The sequence below is a fragment of the Paramormyrops kingsleyae genome, unplaced genomic scaffold, assembly GCF_048594095.1.
Source record: "Paramormyrops kingsleyae isolate MSU_618 unplaced genomic scaffold, PKINGS_0.4 ups62, whole genome shotgun sequence".
NCBI classification, from domain to species: domain Eukaryota; kingdom Metazoa; phylum Chordata; class Actinopteri; order Osteoglossiformes; family Mormyridae; genus Paramormyrops; species Paramormyrops kingsleyae.
In genome coordinates this window covers 103,802-125,089 of record NW_027326000.1, presented here as the reverse complement: position 1 = coordinate 125,089, position 21,288 = coordinate 103,802, and the positions used below count along the sequence as shown (strand labels likewise).

Below are 21,288 nucleotides of genomic sequence, written 5' to 3'. Positions count from 1 at the left end.
AATGTAGAAAATAAACACAGTTCTGATCTAGTATTCCTGAAATCCATTTATAATAGGGCTGGTAGTTGAAAAAGTCATAATCCTTGTGTGTTTTCCTTACACCCTGGACTGCCGCTTAGTTCACTGGGTTGAGTGAGTAGTTCTGATACTGATTCCCTCCAGTCATGTGTTTGAGGCTCAGCAATTTTCTGTTCATCTGTTTATTTTGTGTCTTTAATTCCTGCACTTGGTTCTCCCTCCTTCTGTTCTGCTCTAGTTTTGTACCTTTTGATTTTGTAATTGATTAGCCTTACTTTATATTCCCAGTAAATTTTTCCTAGTTCTTGGTATTCGTAACACTCCCTAGTTTCTGTTCCCATTAGTTATTAGTTCCACCTGTTTCTCATTGTTCCTGCACCTCCCTTGATTGGTTAATTGATTATTAGTTACACCTGTCCCTTGTTTTACCTCATTTTCTCTGTGTAAAGTTCCTGACTTAGTTCATTTCCCCAGTGTGTCTGATAAAATATATGCTCATACTATTTTCCCAGTTGCATGCCTTAACACAAAGAAATAATTATGAGTTTACGTTTAAAGCAATGCGTTAACAAGAATTTTCCCAGCCCTAATTTATAAACATACTCACTTCGGAGTACAAGAAAAAATATGAACATAGATATGATTCCACCAAAAATTCCTGCAAATGTTGCTTTCTCAGCTGGAGTTGGGGAATATTTTGCTGAAAACTCAATGAGAAAACCTGAAATGAGGTAAGAATAGTAATTAATGACAGACACAGGAAAAAGAAAAATGTGTTCCGTGATTAATTTGTTTAGCAGATGCATTTGTCAAAAGTGCAAGTGAGAATCAGAGAGCAGGATTAGCCTGCATTTAAGCTAATAAAATCACTCTGCCAGCCGTATGACTTGATCCGACAACCTTCTGATCAGGCTTAGAGAGCCCAAACCTGCAGAGCAACACACTGCCCACATTAAGGCTATGTCCACACTAATATGTTTTTGTTTAGAAACGCAAACATTTTCTTCAGATTTAGCCTTCTGTCCACACTACTGCAGATCTTTTTTCCCACAGTGTGGATACTCAGAAACATTAAATTTTGTATGCTACACTACAGTACTATGATATTTCGCTTTTGCTAAATGAAATACATGCACATAGATTAATCAACAGCTAAGCATTTAGAAAAACTGAACTTTATAAAAAGTCATAATTAATAATTAAAAATATGTACTTTACCACTTCTAGAATTATAAAAAATTTTGGTTGAACAAAAACATGAAAATGGCACATCTTGTGCTCAAGCTACAATAAACAAATAAAATATAAAGTGGGCCACTTCTAAAAATATTATAAAAAGTTATGTTTAAATGTGCAAATGAAGAATGGCAGAAATATATACATTAAGAACCTCTCATATGTACAATATATACAATTACACAAATACTAAATACTTTCCTCCCCGAATAGACCAGTTTCCTGTATTTTATACGTAAAGATTTCAGCTTTGATGACAATAACAACTTTGAAATTGCTTCGGTCTTGTGAGGGTAGTCCTTCCCACAACACCCTGCCTCTTCGGGTAATGGATACAGGTTTTTACACTGCTGCATTACGTCATCAGATTTCAAATGGCAAGACTCCTAGTCTATGTTCTGAGCTGACCTGAATGGCTTGTAACAAATGAATCGGTTTTCGTGCATTTTGCCATTACTGTAGGCATTTTCACTAGCATTGAAAAGAACGTTTCCGTCCACATTGCACAGTATAAAAGGCAAATGACATAGCCTATGATGCATATTAGCCTACACTGCGCATATGCATAGGGGCGGCAACAGGAATTGTCCTAAACGTTAAGTGCCTTTTCAGCTTTGGTTTGGAAGCCTTGCTCAAGGGCTCAACACTGATACAGTTACTCTGCCAGTAACGGGATCTGAACTCACAACCTTCCAGACATGGGCACAGAATCGTACCCTGCTAGGATACATACCTCCCCACATTGTGACAGTTAAACTTACCTGCACATACAGCTGTGATAATGATGGTGCTTCCGAAAGACAGGGTCACATATTTAATCTCACCCACCATTTCTGTAAATACAATATAAGACTTATTTTAACAAATACAGTGCATCACATCTCAAGTCACAACAGCCACCCCTAATAATTTTGGAAAAATCGTTTGTGCCGTCAGACCATTATGATATTCTAATGAACTGGTATTCCATTACATCAATCCATTTTCTGTAGCCGCTTGTTCTGTTCAGGGTCGCACGGGTTCCAGAGCCTATCCCGAAGGATATGGGTGCAAGGCTGGGAATAACTCAGGATGGGGCACCAACCCATCATTGGGCACATTCACACACCATTTACTCACACAAGCACACCTACAGACAATTTTGGTAACTGCATTTAGCCTCAAGATATTTTTGGATTGCAGAAGGAAACCCTATGACAACACAGGGAGAACATGCTGTTATGGCAGGGCATGGCAAAGAAGGGAAAAGAGGGACGATCCATGGAGAAGCTCACAAACAAAGAGAGATTTATCAACAAACAGAACAGAATGGGGAAAACCAGAAAATAAAGGGATCTCGAGAGGTCAAGAACAAAACAGGAAAAACAAGAATTAACTAAAAGAATCGCAAAATAATATTCTACAGAACAGAGCAAAAACTGAGGACAGACTTGGAAAGAAGCACAGCTACAAACAAGCAGCAACATCTACATGTCTTAAACATACGCATCTTAAACATCTAAACACAGCACTGGGGCAACTACACAAGGAAAGATCAAAAACAAGCAGAAGCAAAACTAAAACCAACAAGAGATGGGTAGGTTAGATTATAAACAGGGACACAAAGCAAAGATCTAGAGAAACAAAACAAAAAGCTAAGGATACAATAAACCCAAAAAAATAACCCACGATAGGCACAGTATCAGCTTCTGAGTGGCTCACACAACCTGTTGAGCTACATGGCAGTCTGGGGAGCAGGGAAACAAACTAGGGACTTAGGACAAAGACAGAGAAGGGAATGGAATGGCCAGTGACACCTGCTGGACAAACAGGGGCAAAATATTTGGAAGAGGGCCAGATGGACACTGACCCTGACACATGCAAATTCCACACACCTGGTGGAAACCTGGGTGGAGACTTGAATTCAGGTCAGAGAGGTGTGAAGCAACAGTGCTAACCACTCCACCACCGTGCCTCCTCTAAACTGTCATTTAATAATGTCAAAGCATTGGATTTGCAACCACTGGCTTTAAACAAGTGCATGTAGGATGTTTTACTGTCTAAAACCACTAAAGCAGGGGTGGGCACTCTTAGATGCAAAGGGCAAGTGTGTATGCGGGTTTTCGCTGCAACTCCCTAATTCAGGGATATTCAACTAAAATTTAAAGAGGTCCAGTTAGAGAAAATTTCTTGAAACAAAGGTCCGGAAGATCATAATGTCTAACTATTTAATAGTGTGATATCTACTTAAGTAGCCTATTAGTTGCATCAACATTGCATTTAATCAGTACCTGACTGTCAAATCAAATTCATTCAGTACAATTCAAAAACGTTTTGCTAATATTTATTGTCACGTGACACAGAACTTCGGCCAGCTGGCTGGAGTGAGATGGTCAATTCGAGATGTCTGCACACACATGTAACAGTTCTTACCTTGTAAACAGTCTGCTTTTGTATTTAACCGTGTAAATACACCCTTGACGTAGCTAATTTTAGGTTTTATAATGGAATAATATAGATTTGCCGTAAGATTTCCAGCGTGAGTGTCATGCCAGATGCTTGAGATTTGGCAGCCATGAAAACGTACATTTTTTGTTTCACCTGAGTTTATTTATAACAGATAACATTATTCTATACATACGTTAAAAAGCAAACTTCAACGAACATGAAATCAACAATAAACTACGTCGATTTATCCAACATGTTATATAATACATACTGTATTTAAAAACTTTTCAGCTGTATGATTTCAGGACAGACCAGTCACTCTTTTAGGAACATTACGAATTTTTGGTTGCGGGTTTTAGCTTCGCTGCAGCTATTAACACTAATGGCACATTAGCGCAGACAAAGGGCTGCACGAGCCGAGCTACGTCTAGCTTGGCGGTTAGAGGTGTTTGACGTTCATTGGCGTGGGAAACGGCGGTTCTACTGCTAAACCACTACCGAAAAGACCACAAAAGCTACGCCGGATAAAATAGAAACGTCAGGTTTTAAATAACTTAATGTTTTGGCTATCGGTCCGGGTCCGTATAGGACAGCTTCTGGGTCCGGACCCGGACCGCGGTCCGCCTGTTAGTGACCTCTGCCCTAATTAGATCACTAATTAGAGGACTGATTGGCTAAAGAGTCCTCACTAGAGGTCGACCGATACATAGGCCGGCTGATATTTTGGGCCGATAACTGGCATTTTTTAATGTATCGGCATCGGCCGATATCCTTCTTGTGTAGTACGTCGATTTACAGACAGGCACGTCTGCGGGCAGCCCAATGTTATTGTTGCTGTGGAACACGTGACCCATGCTGCCTTGTGCAGGACCCCAGTCAGAAGTTTTGGAAGAGTCTTGGGAGAAAACGGTAAGGCTTAAATTTTGATCTTTCAAAGACCAATTTATTTAACTGGTTTGCTATGAAATGTTGCTTTAAAAGAAAACGCGAATTACGCTGTCGGTAACTGGGGTAATGATAATGAGCCTTCAACCAACTGTAACTTACAGGGTAACAATAAGGATCATTCATTGATTCTGACAGAGTTAGTTTTGTGCGCTTGTTGGTGGGCCCAAAGACATTTTTTAATCGTTAAAAATCATTTTAATTGTTAACATTTTAATTATTACCATATCAGCCCGATGTTATCAGTTCTGTTATTTTTTCTTGTGTCGGAGAGTTTCACTCCGTGTGTGTCTGTGGGGCGGAGCAGGCAGCTCTCTCGAACACTGCAGCGTTTGTGAGAGTTGCGTTACTTTCAACTTTGCCCCGATCACAGATAGCACCGTCCTCGGAGACACAGAGCTGCTAAGAACAATACATGGCGAAGAAAAATGATTGTTCGAAAGCGTGGTTACTATTCACTTGAGCTGATGCTGACAATGGTCCTTCGTTGCAACTTGTTTGCATTTGAGAGCGGAGATTCGAACAATTTGTCAGACGTCTAGATAAAAAGTGCACGACTTTGCGCAGTTAGTTTCCTCATTAAACATGTCTATCCTTTATACGGTCGACAACGTCACAATCACTAGGGGCTTACGTTGTCCTTGCATACAAGGCTGTGTAATCTGACAAAGTTATTTTATTTTCTGCGATCTTTAGATTCTGATTATGAATTTGGCTTGTAAGCTATCTGTCTGCTAACAACATAAACAACATGTTAGTGAAAGGTTTTGGGCCTTGTACACTACTCATCATACCATGATGCACTTAGTTACTAGTGTTTTTTTTTCTTTCAAAATGTATTAGTGTAATTGTTTTAATGTGCATGGAATACTGGAATTGTAGAATGAATTGAAGATGAAGGCACTATAATAAAAATGCTAACCCTCCATTTTTTCTTTTGTTTTAATAATTGCTGTCTGATGGCTGAACAAAAATCTAATCCTGTATGGCAGCATTTCACCAAGCCAAGTTTAAGTTATTGTTTACAGGTTGTATTGTGTTTTTGTTGTTTAAGTTTACAGTCAGTATTCAATAAAAGTTGAAAAATTTTGTATATTGTTTGTTATTATTAGCGTGATATTTTATCATGCAAGTAGAGGGGAAAACGTCCAATTTTCGGCCAAAAAAAATCGGCAGCATATATCGGCCATCGGCTGACCCTGACTCCTAAACATCGGCATTGGCTATTGAAAACCCATATCGGTCGACCTCTAGTCCTCACACCTGGCTTTGAACAGCTGATCAAAAGGTTATCGTAAAAACCTGCATACACACCGGCCCTTTGCGGATAAGATTGCCCACCCCTGCACTAAAGTCTACCCAAGCCAAAACCCATAGATCAACAAAGAGGATCGTGAGGCACTAGCAGTGCGAAGTGTCACATTCACCTCTGCAAACACTCCTGGTTACAAACATACCAGCTACGTGCTATGGAAGATGTTAAGAGCAGCCAAGTGCTTAGGACAAGGTGGAATCACAATTTAGAAACTCTCAGAGCATGTGGAAGGGACTAAACACCACAGACAGCTAATTCCAGTGCATCACAGAGCACCGCCTCTTTCTTGGAGGAGAAAAACATGTTTTAGTTTGAGGCAGATAACATCTCCTGACCTGACACAGTGTGTGGCACAGATGACATCTCCGCATATTCTGACAGCAAAGACAATATGCACAGGAATTTCTTACAGGTGAACACTCACATACAAAGTGGCTGGCCAAGGCATCCCCACTTGTCTCTTCAGACCATGTCCAGGCCAGTTAGCTATAGTGTCATGTCTCCCTCTTCTTATCCATAATCCCTGCATGCTTTAAAACATCCACCATTGTCCCTGTGCCAAAACTATCACAGCAACATCCCTGAATAACTGTTGTGCTGTTGCCACGATCCTCACTGTAAGCAAATGCTTTGAGAAACTGGTCAAGAACTTCATCTGCTCTGCACTGCCTGACACATTAGACCAGTGGTTCTCAATCCTGTTCATGGTGCCTCTCTGCCAGAATGTTTTCAATCCAACCCACACTGCTTTTAACCTGCCAAATTCATTATTAGCCTATTAAAGACCACTTGAGCCTAATAATTAAGGTAGGGATAGAATTAAAACATTTTGGCAGGGGGGGGCACCAGGAACAGGATTGAGAACAACTGCATTAGACCCTCTTTACTTTGCATATCATCGGAACAGGTCTACCAGCGACGCCATAGCCTTCATACTCCATACTGCCCTATCCCACCTGGACAAAAGGGACACATAGGTGCGAATGCAGTTTGTGGATTACAGCTCAGCATCCCACACCATAGCTCCCTCCAGGCTTGACAGGAAGCTCTGGATCTGAACAGCTCTCTGTGCAGCTGGATCCTGAACTTTCTATCAGACCGAAGCCAAGTGGTCAGACTCCCTGACCCTGAAGACAGGAGCTCCCCATGGCTGTGTACTGAGTCCCCTCCTGTACTCATTCTACACCCATGACCGCACAGCCACTAAGAGTTGCAACATTATCATGAAGTCCACTGACGACACAAAATGGTGGGGGACCTCATCTCCAACGTGGATGAGACAGCACCCAGAGAAGAAGTCAGAGCCCTGACACACTGGTGCCAGGAAAACTGCCTTTCCCTCAACGTTGCCAAAACTAAGGAGCTGATAGTGGACTTCCCCCCACACCCACATTACCATCAATGGGTCTGCAGAGGGGCGAATGACCAGCTTTAGGTTCCACAGGAAGGACTTCACATGCACAGTCCACACTGGAAAAACAGCACAGCAGGTGCAGCAGCGGCTCCTCTACCTGGAGCAACTAAACAGGTTTGGCCTCTGCATCCTCAGGACATTTTATAACTGTACCATTGAGAGCATCCTAACTGGATGCATCACCACCTGGTATGGGAACTGCACCACCTACAATCACACAGCTTTGCAGGAAGTAGAGCAGTGCATAAGGAAAATCATCAGAGGTGAGCTTCCCTCCCTCCAGGATATATATAGTAGGCGGTGCCTGGGGAAAGCTGGGAAAATCATCAAGGATCCTAGTGACTCAAGTGGCAGATTGTCTAGTACTGCAACAAACAGCTGTTTTGATAGTCTATCGATATGACTGAGACAAATAATTGACTATTTGGATTATGAATCACATGGTTACTCAATGGCTATTATTTAGCTATCAGCTTAATATTAACCTTGAGGTTGTTTCAGGCATGTGTTAACTAACAATGAAGATAAAGAACTTCATTCAAAAACTCAGCCTTTTTATGAACTTTCTTGCTGATATAAAAGATAAATAAAAATTCCAATATCTATTTTTAAGTAAACAATTAAAACCAAAGATAAGCAAAGTAGCAGCAATAAAATATAACAAAACTACAGCAGTTTTCCTTTAATCAAATAAATCAAACAATCCAGCTAAATTTAAAAGAAATAAACAAAAGGGTGAGGATAGACTACAGACTACAGTCTGTAGTCTGTACACATTGTGTGGTCTTCACTTTATTGCAACTATATTAGGCTACATGTCAAAAACAGTTTTGTATTGAAATGGTGGAAAGTCAGCATCTTCACATCTGTCTTGTAAGAGGCTTGTTCTCTTGAGAGCAGACCCACCCCACAATTGATCACTCCTGTCCAATAAGTTAAGTGGTCATGCATATTGACTCTACCCGATCCGTACAACTTGCATGATTTGTACTTCACACAACTACGCATGCACAGCATTACACTTTTGCAGCATATTTTACAATGGTGCCCTGTTAATATCCTGTTAATATTTCTTTTAACGACATCAGGTTCATTTTTCAGACTGCTTGTGAGCGATCTCCAAGAGCCCACGATGGATATTAAGCTAGATAATCCAATTTTTGGATTCTTAGTGTTCTCCATCTATTTAACCCCCATACTTCCAGCAGGAGTCAGAGGTATAGTTTTATGTATTTTTGTCATATTTCACAAGTGTTTTTTTTATCGTTCCAGTTTTTATGGAATGATAAATCAATTTGTTCCTAATGATGTTACATCATTGTTTTTATTTTGGTTTCGATTAGTGCTTTTTAAAAATACCAATGTTTTGAGGTCTCTTGATGACCCAAGTCAAAAGCACTCAATTCTGCCAATGCAGGTTTAATAAATTAAACTAGAGGGGCGCTCTGTCAGTCATTTTGAATACAGATAGACACAGATGCGGCAGTGACAGATTTCCACGTGATCTGCCGAACCTTAAGATACTGCTGTTCCTAAGGTAAGATGATGTTCAAAATCAGAAAAAAAAAATGTGGACTGTCTGGCAGGGAGCTCGGAGGCAGCGAAAAACAAGGACTGGCTGTGGAAACAAGTCACTCCTTGGCGAGTCTGAGTCAAAACATTGTAAGTCTGAGTCAAGTCTCAAGTAATGTTCCTTTAAGTCCAAGTCAAGTCCAAGTCTTTCCATAATTTCTACTGTCAAGTCACAAGTCACCAAGTTTGTGATTCAAGATCAAGTTGAATTGTGAGTCATGTAACTTGAGTTCCTACTGTACCAATCACCTTTAGTGATTAAAACTTGCTTCAACAAAAATCCACTAGAGTACGTTGTAGGTTAAGTCCTTCATAGGCAGAAATAGGTCATTATTGTCCTCATACAGATTTTATGTCCATTTGTATTCAGGGAGTGATTTCCCAGCAAACTATCTCAGGAGACTTTGCATTGAACCAAATGAAAAGGCAGACAGCAGAGAATTAATATACGTTGCAATTATAAAATTAATCTTAAGGTATCTAGAGGGGAGACTATAACCTCAAGTCTTCTTGAGTCAAAAGGTCCAAGCTGAGTACAAGTCTATAATCATCTGCCCTAAAGTCCAAGTTGAATCCATACCTTTCAATCAGTTTTGCCGAATCGAGTCACAAGGCATCAAATTTGTGACTTGAGTCCAAGTCAGTGACTCTAGTCCCCGCCTCTGCTGAGGACTGGATTGGAAAACATTGGGTTGTGTGAAACAACACATCTGGAAGACTGAAGAATGTATACAACCACTGCTAATTCCCAAGGGGAGCCTGTGCCCAGCAACATAGGGCACAACCAAAGCAACATCCTGGATGATCATTATCGGGCAAACACGCACATGGTCACACACATGAGGCAATTTAGAAACACAAATTTACCTAAATATGCCTCTTTCAAACTGCAGTTGAGACACTATGTGCAGTTGAGACCCAATTTGGAACATTTTAAATCGATATATAAAATCATACATAAACGGTAGCAGCCACCTTTATTAAAATTAAAAACCTCAATGACCCATATTTAAGTATAAGAGCTGAACAGTGCTCTGCTAGAACCCTGATAGCAACAGCAATTGGGCTGCAGGAGAACCAGCATTACATGGGAACGGCATGAAAATGTACATTAATTTCTTCTAAGACTTTTATAATAATCAATTTTATTATGTTTTACTGCTTTTATCAAACTGTCACCTTTGAACAGTGCATATTGGAAACAGAAAGAAAAATATAAAAATAAGGAAACATACCTGTTGAGACCACATATGGAGCCATAACAAACATCAGCAGGATACTCAGCAGATTGACGGCAGCACAAACAGCAGCCTCTCCCGAGGATCCTGAGAAACAGCAGTCACACAACATAACATTTAGTGAACATTTTGCAGTATTTAGATACAGATCTGCAGATTGAATGTCAGTTTTCCTGTTACAACTTGATCTTGCTTTGCTGAACTTCTCAGTAGATCTTGTATTTATGGTGACAACAGCAACCATGGCAAAAGAGGGACAGACAAACTGCACACCTATCACCAGAACACAAAACATGACAACATCAAAGGCCACAAGTGTCACACCCCGATCGTGCTGATCCTCCTGTGCCACGCCCCCCTCGTTAACCTCATGTTGAATCCCAGTGTTTAACAGCTGTTTCTCATTGTCTGCATTAGTTCGGTGTATTTAAGTCCACGTCAGAGTTTGTTTCCCTAGTTCTGTCATTGCATTGTCATGCCTTGTTGCCCTGTTATGCCCCTGTGTTTCCCCATTAAATCCTTTTATTTTACCCGTATCCTGATCTCCGTCACCTGTTTCCCTGGTCCATGTGCCGCGCAACGTGACAACAAGGGGCCAAAACGGAGGAACTGGATAGAGTGGCACACAGACAGGGAACCAGGACAGAGAGCACCAAATAACATCAACTGGGAGAAGGGATGAAGACAAAGACAGATACCAAGGGCACAGACCAGGGTAACACTGGGACTCAAAGGGGCATTGGTGAATGGAGCCAGGCAGGACAGGAGGGTGTGGAGAAGTCCAGGGTCACCCCTAGAAACTCGGCAGTTTCGCGCCAGTTGTTGGCGTCCCCGTTGGTCGAGATGACTCGGGACCAGGGCGGACAGGGAGAGCAGCTGAGGACATGGGGGCTGAGGAGCCTGCAGTTTGGGCCCACCCAGCGACTGATGGTGAACTAGGGAATGGCGCAGAATCAGATGGGTTAGGGTGACCTCAATGTCCCTTTTGGGACACAATGAACTGTCCATATCCCCTCCCATCCCCCAGGGGGTTTCAGAACATTCTTGAACCAGGAAGGCCCTGTCCAAACCAACAAAGGTACCCACTGAAACTTAGATCAGGACCAAACTCCGCCCCTCACTCAACTTTGCTACTGCTGAGATCCTCATTCATGCCTTCATAACCTCCAGACTCGATTACTGTAATGCCCTGCTTATAATTGGTCTCCCAGCAAAATCATTAAACAGACTACAACATATCCAAAATTCTGCAACAAGACTTCTCACCCGTACAAAACCATAGCAACATATCACTCTTATCCTCCATCAGTTACACTGGCTTCCAGTACAATCTCGGATTCAATTCAGAATCCTTCTGCTCATCTACAAAGCCCAGAACAACCTAGCGCCCATCTACCTCACGGATCTTCTCACCTTATACAAACCCACCCGCACCTTATGCTCTACTGATTCACACCTTCTATCCACCCCCTCTGCTCATCTCCGTTCCATGGGTGACAGGGCATTTAGTATGTTAGATGGGGAAAAGGACAATGGGATGGACCAGGCAGGGCAAGCGGAGCAGGCAGGCAGGGTTAAGGTGGCAGGGCACGAGACGGCAGGGCACGACGACACAGGCAAGGAAGGGAGAGGAGACACGAGACAGCTAAATGCTCAGTAATGGTCCAGTACATGGCAACAATACTTCACAAATGCTGTTAGCGCATTTGAGCTTTAAATAGGGGACTGGTTAAAGAGGATGATTGTTATCCACTGTGCTGCCCCGCCCCTGTGGGCGTGACATAGTGTGGCTGGCCCTAAACTCTGGAACAACCTCCCACTTGCACTTCACTCTCAATATTCAAATCCATGCTCAAAGCTCACCTCTTCACTCTGGCCTACTCAGACTACTCTTGACTTTTTGCGATTTTCTTTTGTATTTATTTTATCTGGTTTTAGTTGATGTCAATCTGGCGCTGGTGTGTCTCTTAATCAATGTGTCTTTGTCTCTACATGCTACCTATTTGTTGTTTATAGTCTAACTACTTTTATATTTTATGCTTTGCTTTTACTGTACAGTGTCCTTGGGTACTTTGAAAGGCGCTTCAAATAAAATGTATTATTATTATTATTATTATTCCCATTTACATTGTCATTACAATTTAGTCATGAAATAAAAAAGTGAACACTTGGTTTAGTTGTCTTAGTGATGAGCTGTCATTATGACTCTTGCTGTTGTTGTTCTTGTTCCTGTTGTTGTGTAATGTATTATTATTTTTCTGACTTAAATGTAGCCTTAGGGAATGGATCACATTCATAACCTGGGGACTGTCTATTTCAGGGGTCACCAACTCCGGTCCTGGAGAGCTACTATCCAGTAGGTTTTCTGTCCCACTTGGCTTCTGATGAGCCACACCTGCTCCTGGTATTTACCTGAGAATTAGTGTGGCTCATCGGAAGCCAGGTAGGATAGAAAACCTACTGGATAGTAGCTCTCCAGAACCGGAGTTAGAGACCCCTGGTCTATTTAAAGAATGTTTATCAACCTTAAAGACAAATAAAAATTTAAAGAAACATTAAAGCAGCTCTTCGCGGTTTTATTAACTCCATCAGTGTTCCCAAGTACATTTTGGTCCAGATAACTGTATACTTCTTATACTCATAATATTGCAGTAAATAGTTTTTGGTTGGCAAATCTTATTCTAAAAGGTATGTTTTGTGAGATCCACCTGTCAGTCAAACAGAAAAAGCCAAGAATGTTTCTATTAGCCTGTTCATAAATCCATTTTATTTACTACTGCCACTCTGTTGTTCATAAAAAAAGATTTTTTTAAACCGAAAACTCACAAGACACAAATAATGAAAATCTCAGCTTTCTAAGCATTCTTTATATTTAGTGGGCTCACCTTCAGTTACACCCCACAGGATGAATGCTGTGGAAACCATGATCTGTGGGACTGTGACATGTAAACAGTGACACAACAGAGCCTGTCTGCTGTTACCTATAGAAAAAAAGTAGAACCAAATTTAACCACAAGCTCTTTAGCATTAGATTATGGTTTATGCAAAGTTTAATGATTTACAGCCATCCTCAGATGGCTTAATTACATCACAGGTAAGTCCTATAATGGAGGGGTCCCCAACCACCAAACGGATAACAGAGGCTGTTTGTGAAGCGGGATTTTCTGCAGTGACAGCAACAAAAACCAAATTATGGAGTAGACTGGACATAAGTAACACACTTCGGGTGATGTTGTCTCCCATTACCCCCAGATGGGACCGGCTCGTAAGAGGGAAACCAGCTCAGGGCTCCCACTAATTCAGCGGGATGGTGAGTTGTATTTTTACACACTTTGTTTTTAGTTGCTTCTATACCGGTCCGTGAAAATATTGTTTTACATGAAATTGGTTCATGGTGCAAAAAAGGTTGGGGACCATTACACGTCTCCGCACGTCTCTTAACATGCCATTCTCCCCCCCAAGTCCGCGGAAGTATTAACAGAATAAAACCAGTCCGTGGTGGCAAAAAGGTTGGGGACCACTGCACCCTTATGTAGATACAGTCCTGCCTCACGCTCACAAACATGGATCCACTGATGTCATCAAAATTACTATAAATGACAGAGCAGATGCTACACTTACCTCCCCTTATTAAATGCCAGAATGATAAAGCCCCAGTAAGTAGGACTACAGGTGTGACAGCGATGCACAGCCCCAGAATCAGCCAATGCAGGGATGAATAACCTAAAAGATGAATTATATCCATAATTTATTTTCTGAATTAGGCTGTTAGCCATGTTAGAGTATAATCATCACATCCAAACCACCAATTATTCTCAAACTGGAGCAGAAATTCATGATTAAATCCTTTTCCACAGGTGTGTGATTCCTAACTGTTCTCCAGCCTTAAAACATGCTCATTAAAATATGAGATTTTTCATATTCTCTTAAATGGTTTGAATATATTTATACAACATGATACATAGACCTGTTTAATTGTATTTACCCAGTCATACAATATAATGTACAACGCACATGCCGGACAGTCACCGACTCCATCTAACAGCCTAACAACTTTAGACAATCGAAAATTAGCTTGGTGTGTTCTAGGCTTTACACTGAGCTGATTAAATCCAGTTAGACTATGGTACATCCATAAAACTCAGTGTACAGAACCACTGACCCTCAGGAGAATGAATATGAGATTTAACCTCGCAAAATTATGCTGAGATGCATGTTAAAACCAGTCCTTCCAGTGACTCACCCAGTGCTGCTATCCTGGCAGTTGTATTGACAGAATCAGTATCTGAGTGGACTTCACACCTGAACTCTCCTATGTCTTCAGTCCTGACTTTCCTCAGTTTCATTGAGAAGTTTCCTTTGGGAATTTCCTCAGTGAAGAATTCAGCTCTTCCAGAGTATCTCTCATCCTGTGACTCTGGTCTGTTCTCTCCATCATCATACAGAAGCATCAAGATGTCACCGTCATCGTCTGTCTTTCTCCATTTCACCTGAAGCTCTGTCATATTAACATGAGTGTCCACAGAGCAGCTGAGAGTCACATCCTCTCCAGCATGTGCATAGACTGGCTCATCTGCACCCGTCACCACCAGCCGCTCTGGAACAAGAAGAGGAGGGTTCACACGACCGGGCAACCTGACATCTGTGTGTTTTTCCTTCCTGTTTAGGGATGAAACCCAGATAGTTTTAACTGTTTCCATTTTAACATTTAATTGATCAGTTTTTAAATTTTGCCATTAGGAACCTGGAAGATGAAAGATTTTTGTGATTTTTGTTTGAAAGTACATGTAACAACTCTAAGGATAATTATGCTATATTCCACATACATCAGCTCCAAAAACAATTAATTATAATACTTAAGCCATAAATCAGAAAGGCTCACTTGCCTGCTTCCTGTATTTCCACCCGTGTTTCACGTTGCTCCTGCTCTGTATAAACCACACACTTGTACACTCCTGCATCTGCAGTCCTCACACCGTCAAGCAGCAGAGAGAAGTTGCCTTTGGGGATTTCCTGAGAGAAGAAGTGGGCTCTGCCCCTGTAGGCGTCCCCCTGTGATTCAGGTCTGCTCTGACCATCCTGGAATAGGTGCACGATGGTGTCTGAATCAGTCCTTCTCCAGTCCACCTCCAGCTCCTCCAAAGGCAGGGGTCTGTCCACAAAGCAGGGCAGCAGTACAGCTCCTCCCAGCCGGGCTGTTAGAGGACCAGCAGAGCCGTGTAGAAGGAAACCTACCACAAAAATAAGAGATATAAAACCATGGCCTAGAGCATTAAAAAATAAGCATTATTTACAAATGCTACTTCTATATTTGGTAAACAAATATTTCTATATGAACAGGGCTGCATATAACTGGTACGCAAGTACGCATTCACCGTTAAAAGTGATACCGCAAATGAAGTACGAATTAGCATATACAGGTTAAAATGCACGATAATTTCTTGTCATATCAGCGCAAATGCACATAAAATACGTACGTATTTGCACTGTCACAGCAATCGATTGACGCACGTGTCGCTTTTAAAAGTGACTGCGTACTTGCGTACCATTCAGTTATATGCAGCCCTGTGTATGAACTAGTACACCAAAAAATAGACAATCACAGTCATAAACATACGTATACGAATCACCAGACACAAAACGTAGGTCTTATTTTTAAACTAGGCAATACATACCATCACAGCCTATGACGAAGAGGATCAAAAGGACTCTGAGACTTTGGACCTTCATCATCGTCTTTCTGATCATACCTTCATTTTCAGTTTATGTTTGGTGCTGAGACAGAAAAGCCGAGTAATACTGTCATCCGATATCTTTCCCACCATACAAATTCCTTCCTCTGGTAACGCCCAGATGCATCAGCCTTGTTTTACTCCGGCTATTCGTCATAAGCAGTCGAAAGACGACCAGTTCAGGTCCATAGCCCTCCCCACAGACCACCGCTTACTGCTGATTTAGGGACCGACAACAAATTACTGCCCGAATTTCAGATTTCTTTCAGTGGCTTCTAGGTTACGGGATCCAGTGACCTGGTGCAAATTGGAGTACTACCTTAGACAAAGAGGTGACAGCTTAATATTCATTTTTCTTGCGTTAAGTATTTTATATGAATATTTATTGGAAAAAATATTTTTTCTTTGAAATGATCCTACCTTAGTCGCACAGGACAGAGCAATATTTATTTATATTTATTGCTTTATGTATTTTATATGAAAATCTATTATCCAAATTCAATGTTAGTAAAAGCCACTATACAACACCTCTAACAAATCCTAGGAAAGGTATTTTGAAACTATAGTCAAAGAAGTCATGTTTACTTGAAACTGAAATTTTTAAGCAAGTGTACACATTTTTTTTTTTCATTTTACATTTTTTTGCTGGCGAGCTTTTAATATAAACTACTCTGAAATAATGTGTCATTGTCTTGTGGTGTAATTTGCTGTACTTTCTTATACAAAAAGAACTGTTACAACAATTACTTAATACATTTTCAGCTATTTGTTTCAGATGAGACCGTAAGACAGTATAACTGTAATTCCACATATGTATCGAAAATGTGAACCATATTTGTAATTCGACAGCAAATTTGAACAAATTACTTGTTACTTGGATAAAGGAAACTTCCAGCTTCCTTTCCTTGCTTCTTTGAATTGTAGTTTTTTCATTGCCAGACACTGAATGGACATAAAACCATCTGTCACAGTCATCACACCTGTTATATGATACACAGACACACACAATAATTATTTCTTGATGTAGGATTTGTTTTTCTTCCAAAAAAATATTTTAAAGGTAGGTTGGATTTTTCTCATTTTTTATGTAATATGAAACTACTTTGGCAAAAGGTGGATTTTTTCTAACCCGTTTTACAAATCTTTACAAGGCGTGCCAATAATTGTGGAGGGTGCTCATATATATTAGAATTTGTTTCAGACCTTGAAGTGATAAATCAATTCTCTTATGAAGGTAACTGTTTAGTTTTATTCCTGGAGCAATGGCCTGAGTAACAGCTTCCACACCTTCACTTTCATCACATCCTTTTATCAGAACCCGCTGGATGTGTCTCTCCAGGCTAGCATAGCTTAGCCTACCTTTTTGGTTCAGCTCTCCAATTCGTCCTATTATTTTTAAATCTCTCTTGAATACTTGGACTACTGTGTGATCTCCCATTGGAGCAGAAGTTTTGCACTTCCTGAGGGACTAGAATTGCTTAGGGACATCCATTTCCATTCTATTGGTGGATTTGGTCAGATCTTCATTGTCATGTTTGTCATGTGATGGGTGCAGCAATGGACTGTAATCAGTGCATGCTCCTTACCTCTTCATCTCATGGAGCCTGTGTGATCCCCCCACATCCAGCACCCTTCACTTTGTACAGCAGGTTTTACAGTTCCAGCTATCTCGATGCTCTGAGACCTTGCACCATCCCACACACTGGGCATGATGTCCTTGAAACTTCACTAATCTTCATTCACCATAGACACTAAGACACAACATTGCTGACACATGATTTATACAATCGGCCTTAACCACACTTATTACAATGATATTCCAGAATCATCATTTGCCTAAATGAAATACAATCTGTTAAACTTACAAAGCACTTTCCCTAGTTCATCCTGCAGCTCATCATGCCCCATTATGAAGGTGTTATTGGTGCAAAACAACTGAGCAGCTGTACCAGTGGAATCGGTAGCTCTATAGAAAATAGTCACACATGTGTATCAGTAAATTTAAAGTCACAGGAGTTTTACAAATACAACACAACAGTCACACCTTCTCAAATTTTTCATCGTTGGTGCACAAATTCTAAAAATATAATTTCAAGGTTGTGCTAAAATGTTATCTTAAACCAAGTTAAATGCTAAATCATCAGGTTACAATTTTGTGAAAGATGTAATATAACCAAAGAATAATTAAATTTTCATTGTAACTACATCACTACATCAGATGTTAGATTATAGTATTACTGGTTTTATTTATATGATTCTGTTGACAAGCCTTTTTGTGTTTGACATTTTTTTCTCTTCCTTTTTGGTGGGACCCAATATAAATAATTTATTTTATGTTATTGTTAGTACCTAAGAATTTGTGTGAACGTAAGTGGAGCGCAATGAAACTGGAGACCACTGTGTTTTGTGCAGACACCATTTAAAATGCTCTGTTAAGGTAATATGTGATTTGTTCCTTATTGAAAACCTCAGGGGTTCTCAAAGTTTTGATGCCTGAGGGTCAGTCTAGGGAGCCTGCTTTGGATGCAGGGCTGCACAAGGGAAAAATACACATGTGAAATAAAAAATCCAAATCCATCCATTTACTTATTTGCTAACATTCAAATGTCACTTTTAATGTGAATTAAATAAGTTGCATACCTAAATTTAACCTCAAAATTAAAACAAGCAATCTATCAAAGATAAAAACAAATAAGCAAACAAAATGGGCACACACACTCTCTCACACACACACGGGGATGGGAGGGAGGGGGCAGTTCTAATATATGAGCTTTCCAAATATCACAATAACACAATACTTTGATGATACTATGATACATATAAGAAGGTCTACTTGTAAGTGGCCATCTGTCAGCTTGGATCTCTGTGTGGATTTGATGATGCCAGGGTAGAGAAGGTTTCCTCAAATGTACAGGTCCTTCCAAACAGGGAGGCCATTCTAATGGTATGTTGGTGAAGTTCTGGATTAGAAGCTGAAGAAAGTCCTATGTAGAACTCAAAAAGATTGTTAACATGAAGTGCTGTTCAATGAGCTCAAACTGAACCTCTGCGTGATCTTCTTCAGAGGCACATTCGAGTAGATATTGGAGGGCACTCAACAATTTTTTTTGGTTTCTGGAGTCCAAGAAGCGCCGTGTGAATTCTTCCTGCAGTTTTTCCATGATGTTGTTTTTGTGTGAGTGCAGTTGATACATTGTCATGCTCACCCATGACCACGCTGAACGTTGGGAAATGCGTTAGATCCCCTTCCTTCAGCTGTCCCTGTTTTTGCTGGAAAGCCTTGATTCTGTTGTACTGATTTTCCTGAGTTCAAAGTGTCCCGGTGTCAACAAATGAGGGGCTTGTGTCACATTTCTTTGATCAATCAGTCTTCATTATGACATCACCACCTTAACCCTTCGGACCTGATAAATGCAAAATGTGTTGATTTTCGCATCCTTTAATCTCACGCTCATAACTTTGCATAGGTATAATGTAAAGACAAGAATGACATATCTTTGGAATCAAGAGAACTTACCCAATCCGAGTTGTCCAAGTTTCAACATTGTGTGCTAAAGTAATCCTGTGCGTAATGAGGCATATATTTTAAACATTTTCCATCTAATTGCATCCCGTAAAAACAAAGCGCATATTCTACAATGATCATCATCATAACAGTAAATATAAACAAATGAATGTTATTTGTTTTGAGCTTATATTAGGATTTGGTGTGCATTTTTGTTTGCTTTTGTGTGTTTGTGTGGGGGGGAGGGGGTTATATGTGTATGTTTGTGGTGGGGAATGTGGGTGAGGGACAGGGTGTGTGTGTGTGTGTGGATTATGTTTATATTACATTGTGGGGACCAAATGTTCCTGTTCCTGTTAAAAACCTGTTATTTTGACTTTTCCCCATAGAAATGAATGGAGAGTCCCCACAATGATACAATTACAAACCTGTGTGTGTGTGTGTGTATTTCTTTGTCTGCCATCCTGCTAACGGTGTGAATGACTCCTGACCTGCCTTGTTATTGTTTGTGAGTGCATAGTGCCTTCATGTATGCCTGGGTCACACAGGCATGCAGGGGTTAATGGGTAAAGTAGTGCCTTCTCAGATTGATCAAGAAGTCATGTTTCAGGCTGAAATTTCAATTTTTCTTCACTTAAAATTGATCATCAATTAAATAATGCTTTTCTATTTCAATTTCTTTCAAATGTTATAAAGTAATATATAAAAGCCATGCAGTGCTGTCTATCAGATAACTTCAACAAGTTACCAAATGGATGCAAAATCAGATATTCATTTCCACCTGACACTAACCATGTATTCCTTCACAATACTAAGCCATAGAAAGGTCCCCAATGAAACCCCTGCTTTCTCACATCACAGAGACTCTAATCTCAACATTTATAAGATTATTTGTAGTGCTTGGAAATGTTTATATTAGATGAGACTAAAAACTAAGAAATTTCATTAGGTGCAAGTAGTTTTTCCTCATAAAAAGGCTATCAAGACTGTGTCAGCATTTACACATCAGATTATGACATTTATGAGTAGGCCAGAATGTCCTGAAAATAACAACATAAAGCATATATATATATATGTATATATATATATATATATATATAGAGAGAGAGAGAGAGAGAGAGAAACCAGTGGTATCTGTTAAGTGACAAGGTGCATAGATTTGCCTGTTTTATTGTGTATGCCGTATGTTAAGGGACATGTCATAGATACAGAACATAGGAACATGCTTACCTGCAAAGACCATACAGACCTTCGGTTTACAGGTACAGAGGCTACTGAGCCATGTACCACCCCCACCTGAATGGTCATGTTTGAAAATGAGAAAAAAAAATGGACCAGTGTGGTGATGTCATACAATAAACACTGTGATTGGTTAAAGAAGTAAAATACAAGTTCCTTCCATGTTGACCCAGGGACATGTCAAAGTCGGGAAAATCAGGATCTCCTGATTCTGCCAAACATTGTGGAAATGAGCTTCCCATGGTCCAGCAGCTTCACATCGCGATTGCAGAGAAAAGAGGTTGGTGCCCATATTTATAAAGCATCTCAGAGTAGGAAAGCAGGCCCAAAATTCCCAGAGTGATGCAATATTGGACCAACTGTTAGGAATATTCAAGGAAAGTACTCTCAAGTTGAGCAGGATTTAGAGGAGCTCCGGAGCTGTCCTAACCCGCTAGGAGATGCTAGACGACGGCAGTCAGGTGATCATCGGCATGCACATTCTGGGAACAGAGGAACATTGGAAACGCTGGACAGCACAGAGCTCATAAAAAGATCTATCAAGAGTCACTTTCATGGCAAAGACTTGAACTCAGAGGCATGATGCAACAGTGCTAACCACTGTGACACCATGTCGCCCCTTTAATTATCACTGCATTCAAAATATT

General features: G+C 40.5%; 1 protein-coding gene across 6 annotated transcripts in view; it reads right to left on the bottom strand.

Annotated features, from left to right (window-relative positions):
• LOC111859302 (uncharacterized) overlaps window positions 1-16,109 on the bottom strand; it is a 40,013-nt gene extending 23,904 nt beyond the window's left edge. For 4 of the 6 annotated variants that reach the window (XM_023841837.2, XM_072708287.1, XM_072708286.1 and 1 more), the window contains exons 1-8: window positions 15,841-16,108; window positions 15,052-15,396; window positions 14,409-14,762; window positions 13,787-13,888; window positions 13,051-13,146; window positions 10,163-10,252; window positions 2,016-2,087; window positions 626-739 (exon numbers count right to left, since the gene is read on the bottom strand). In XM_023841837.2, coding sequence (XP_023697605.2) covers window positions 626-739; window positions 2,016-2,087; window positions 10,163-10,252; window positions 13,051-13,146; window positions 13,787-13,888; window positions 14,409-14,762; window positions 15,052-15,396; window positions 15,841-15,913 — 1,246 coding nt within the window. In that variant the 5' untranslated portion in view covers window positions 15,914-16,108. Of the gene's footprint in view, window positions 1-625; window positions 740-2,015; window positions 2,088-10,162; window positions 10,253-13,050; window positions 13,147-13,786; window positions 13,889-14,408; window positions 14,763-15,051; window positions 15,397-15,840 lie in introns of all 6 variants that reach the window. The other 2 variants (XM_072708285.1, XM_072708289.1) reach the window with 1 other exon arrangement.
• Window positions 16,110-21,288: the final 5,179 nt, after the last annotated feature.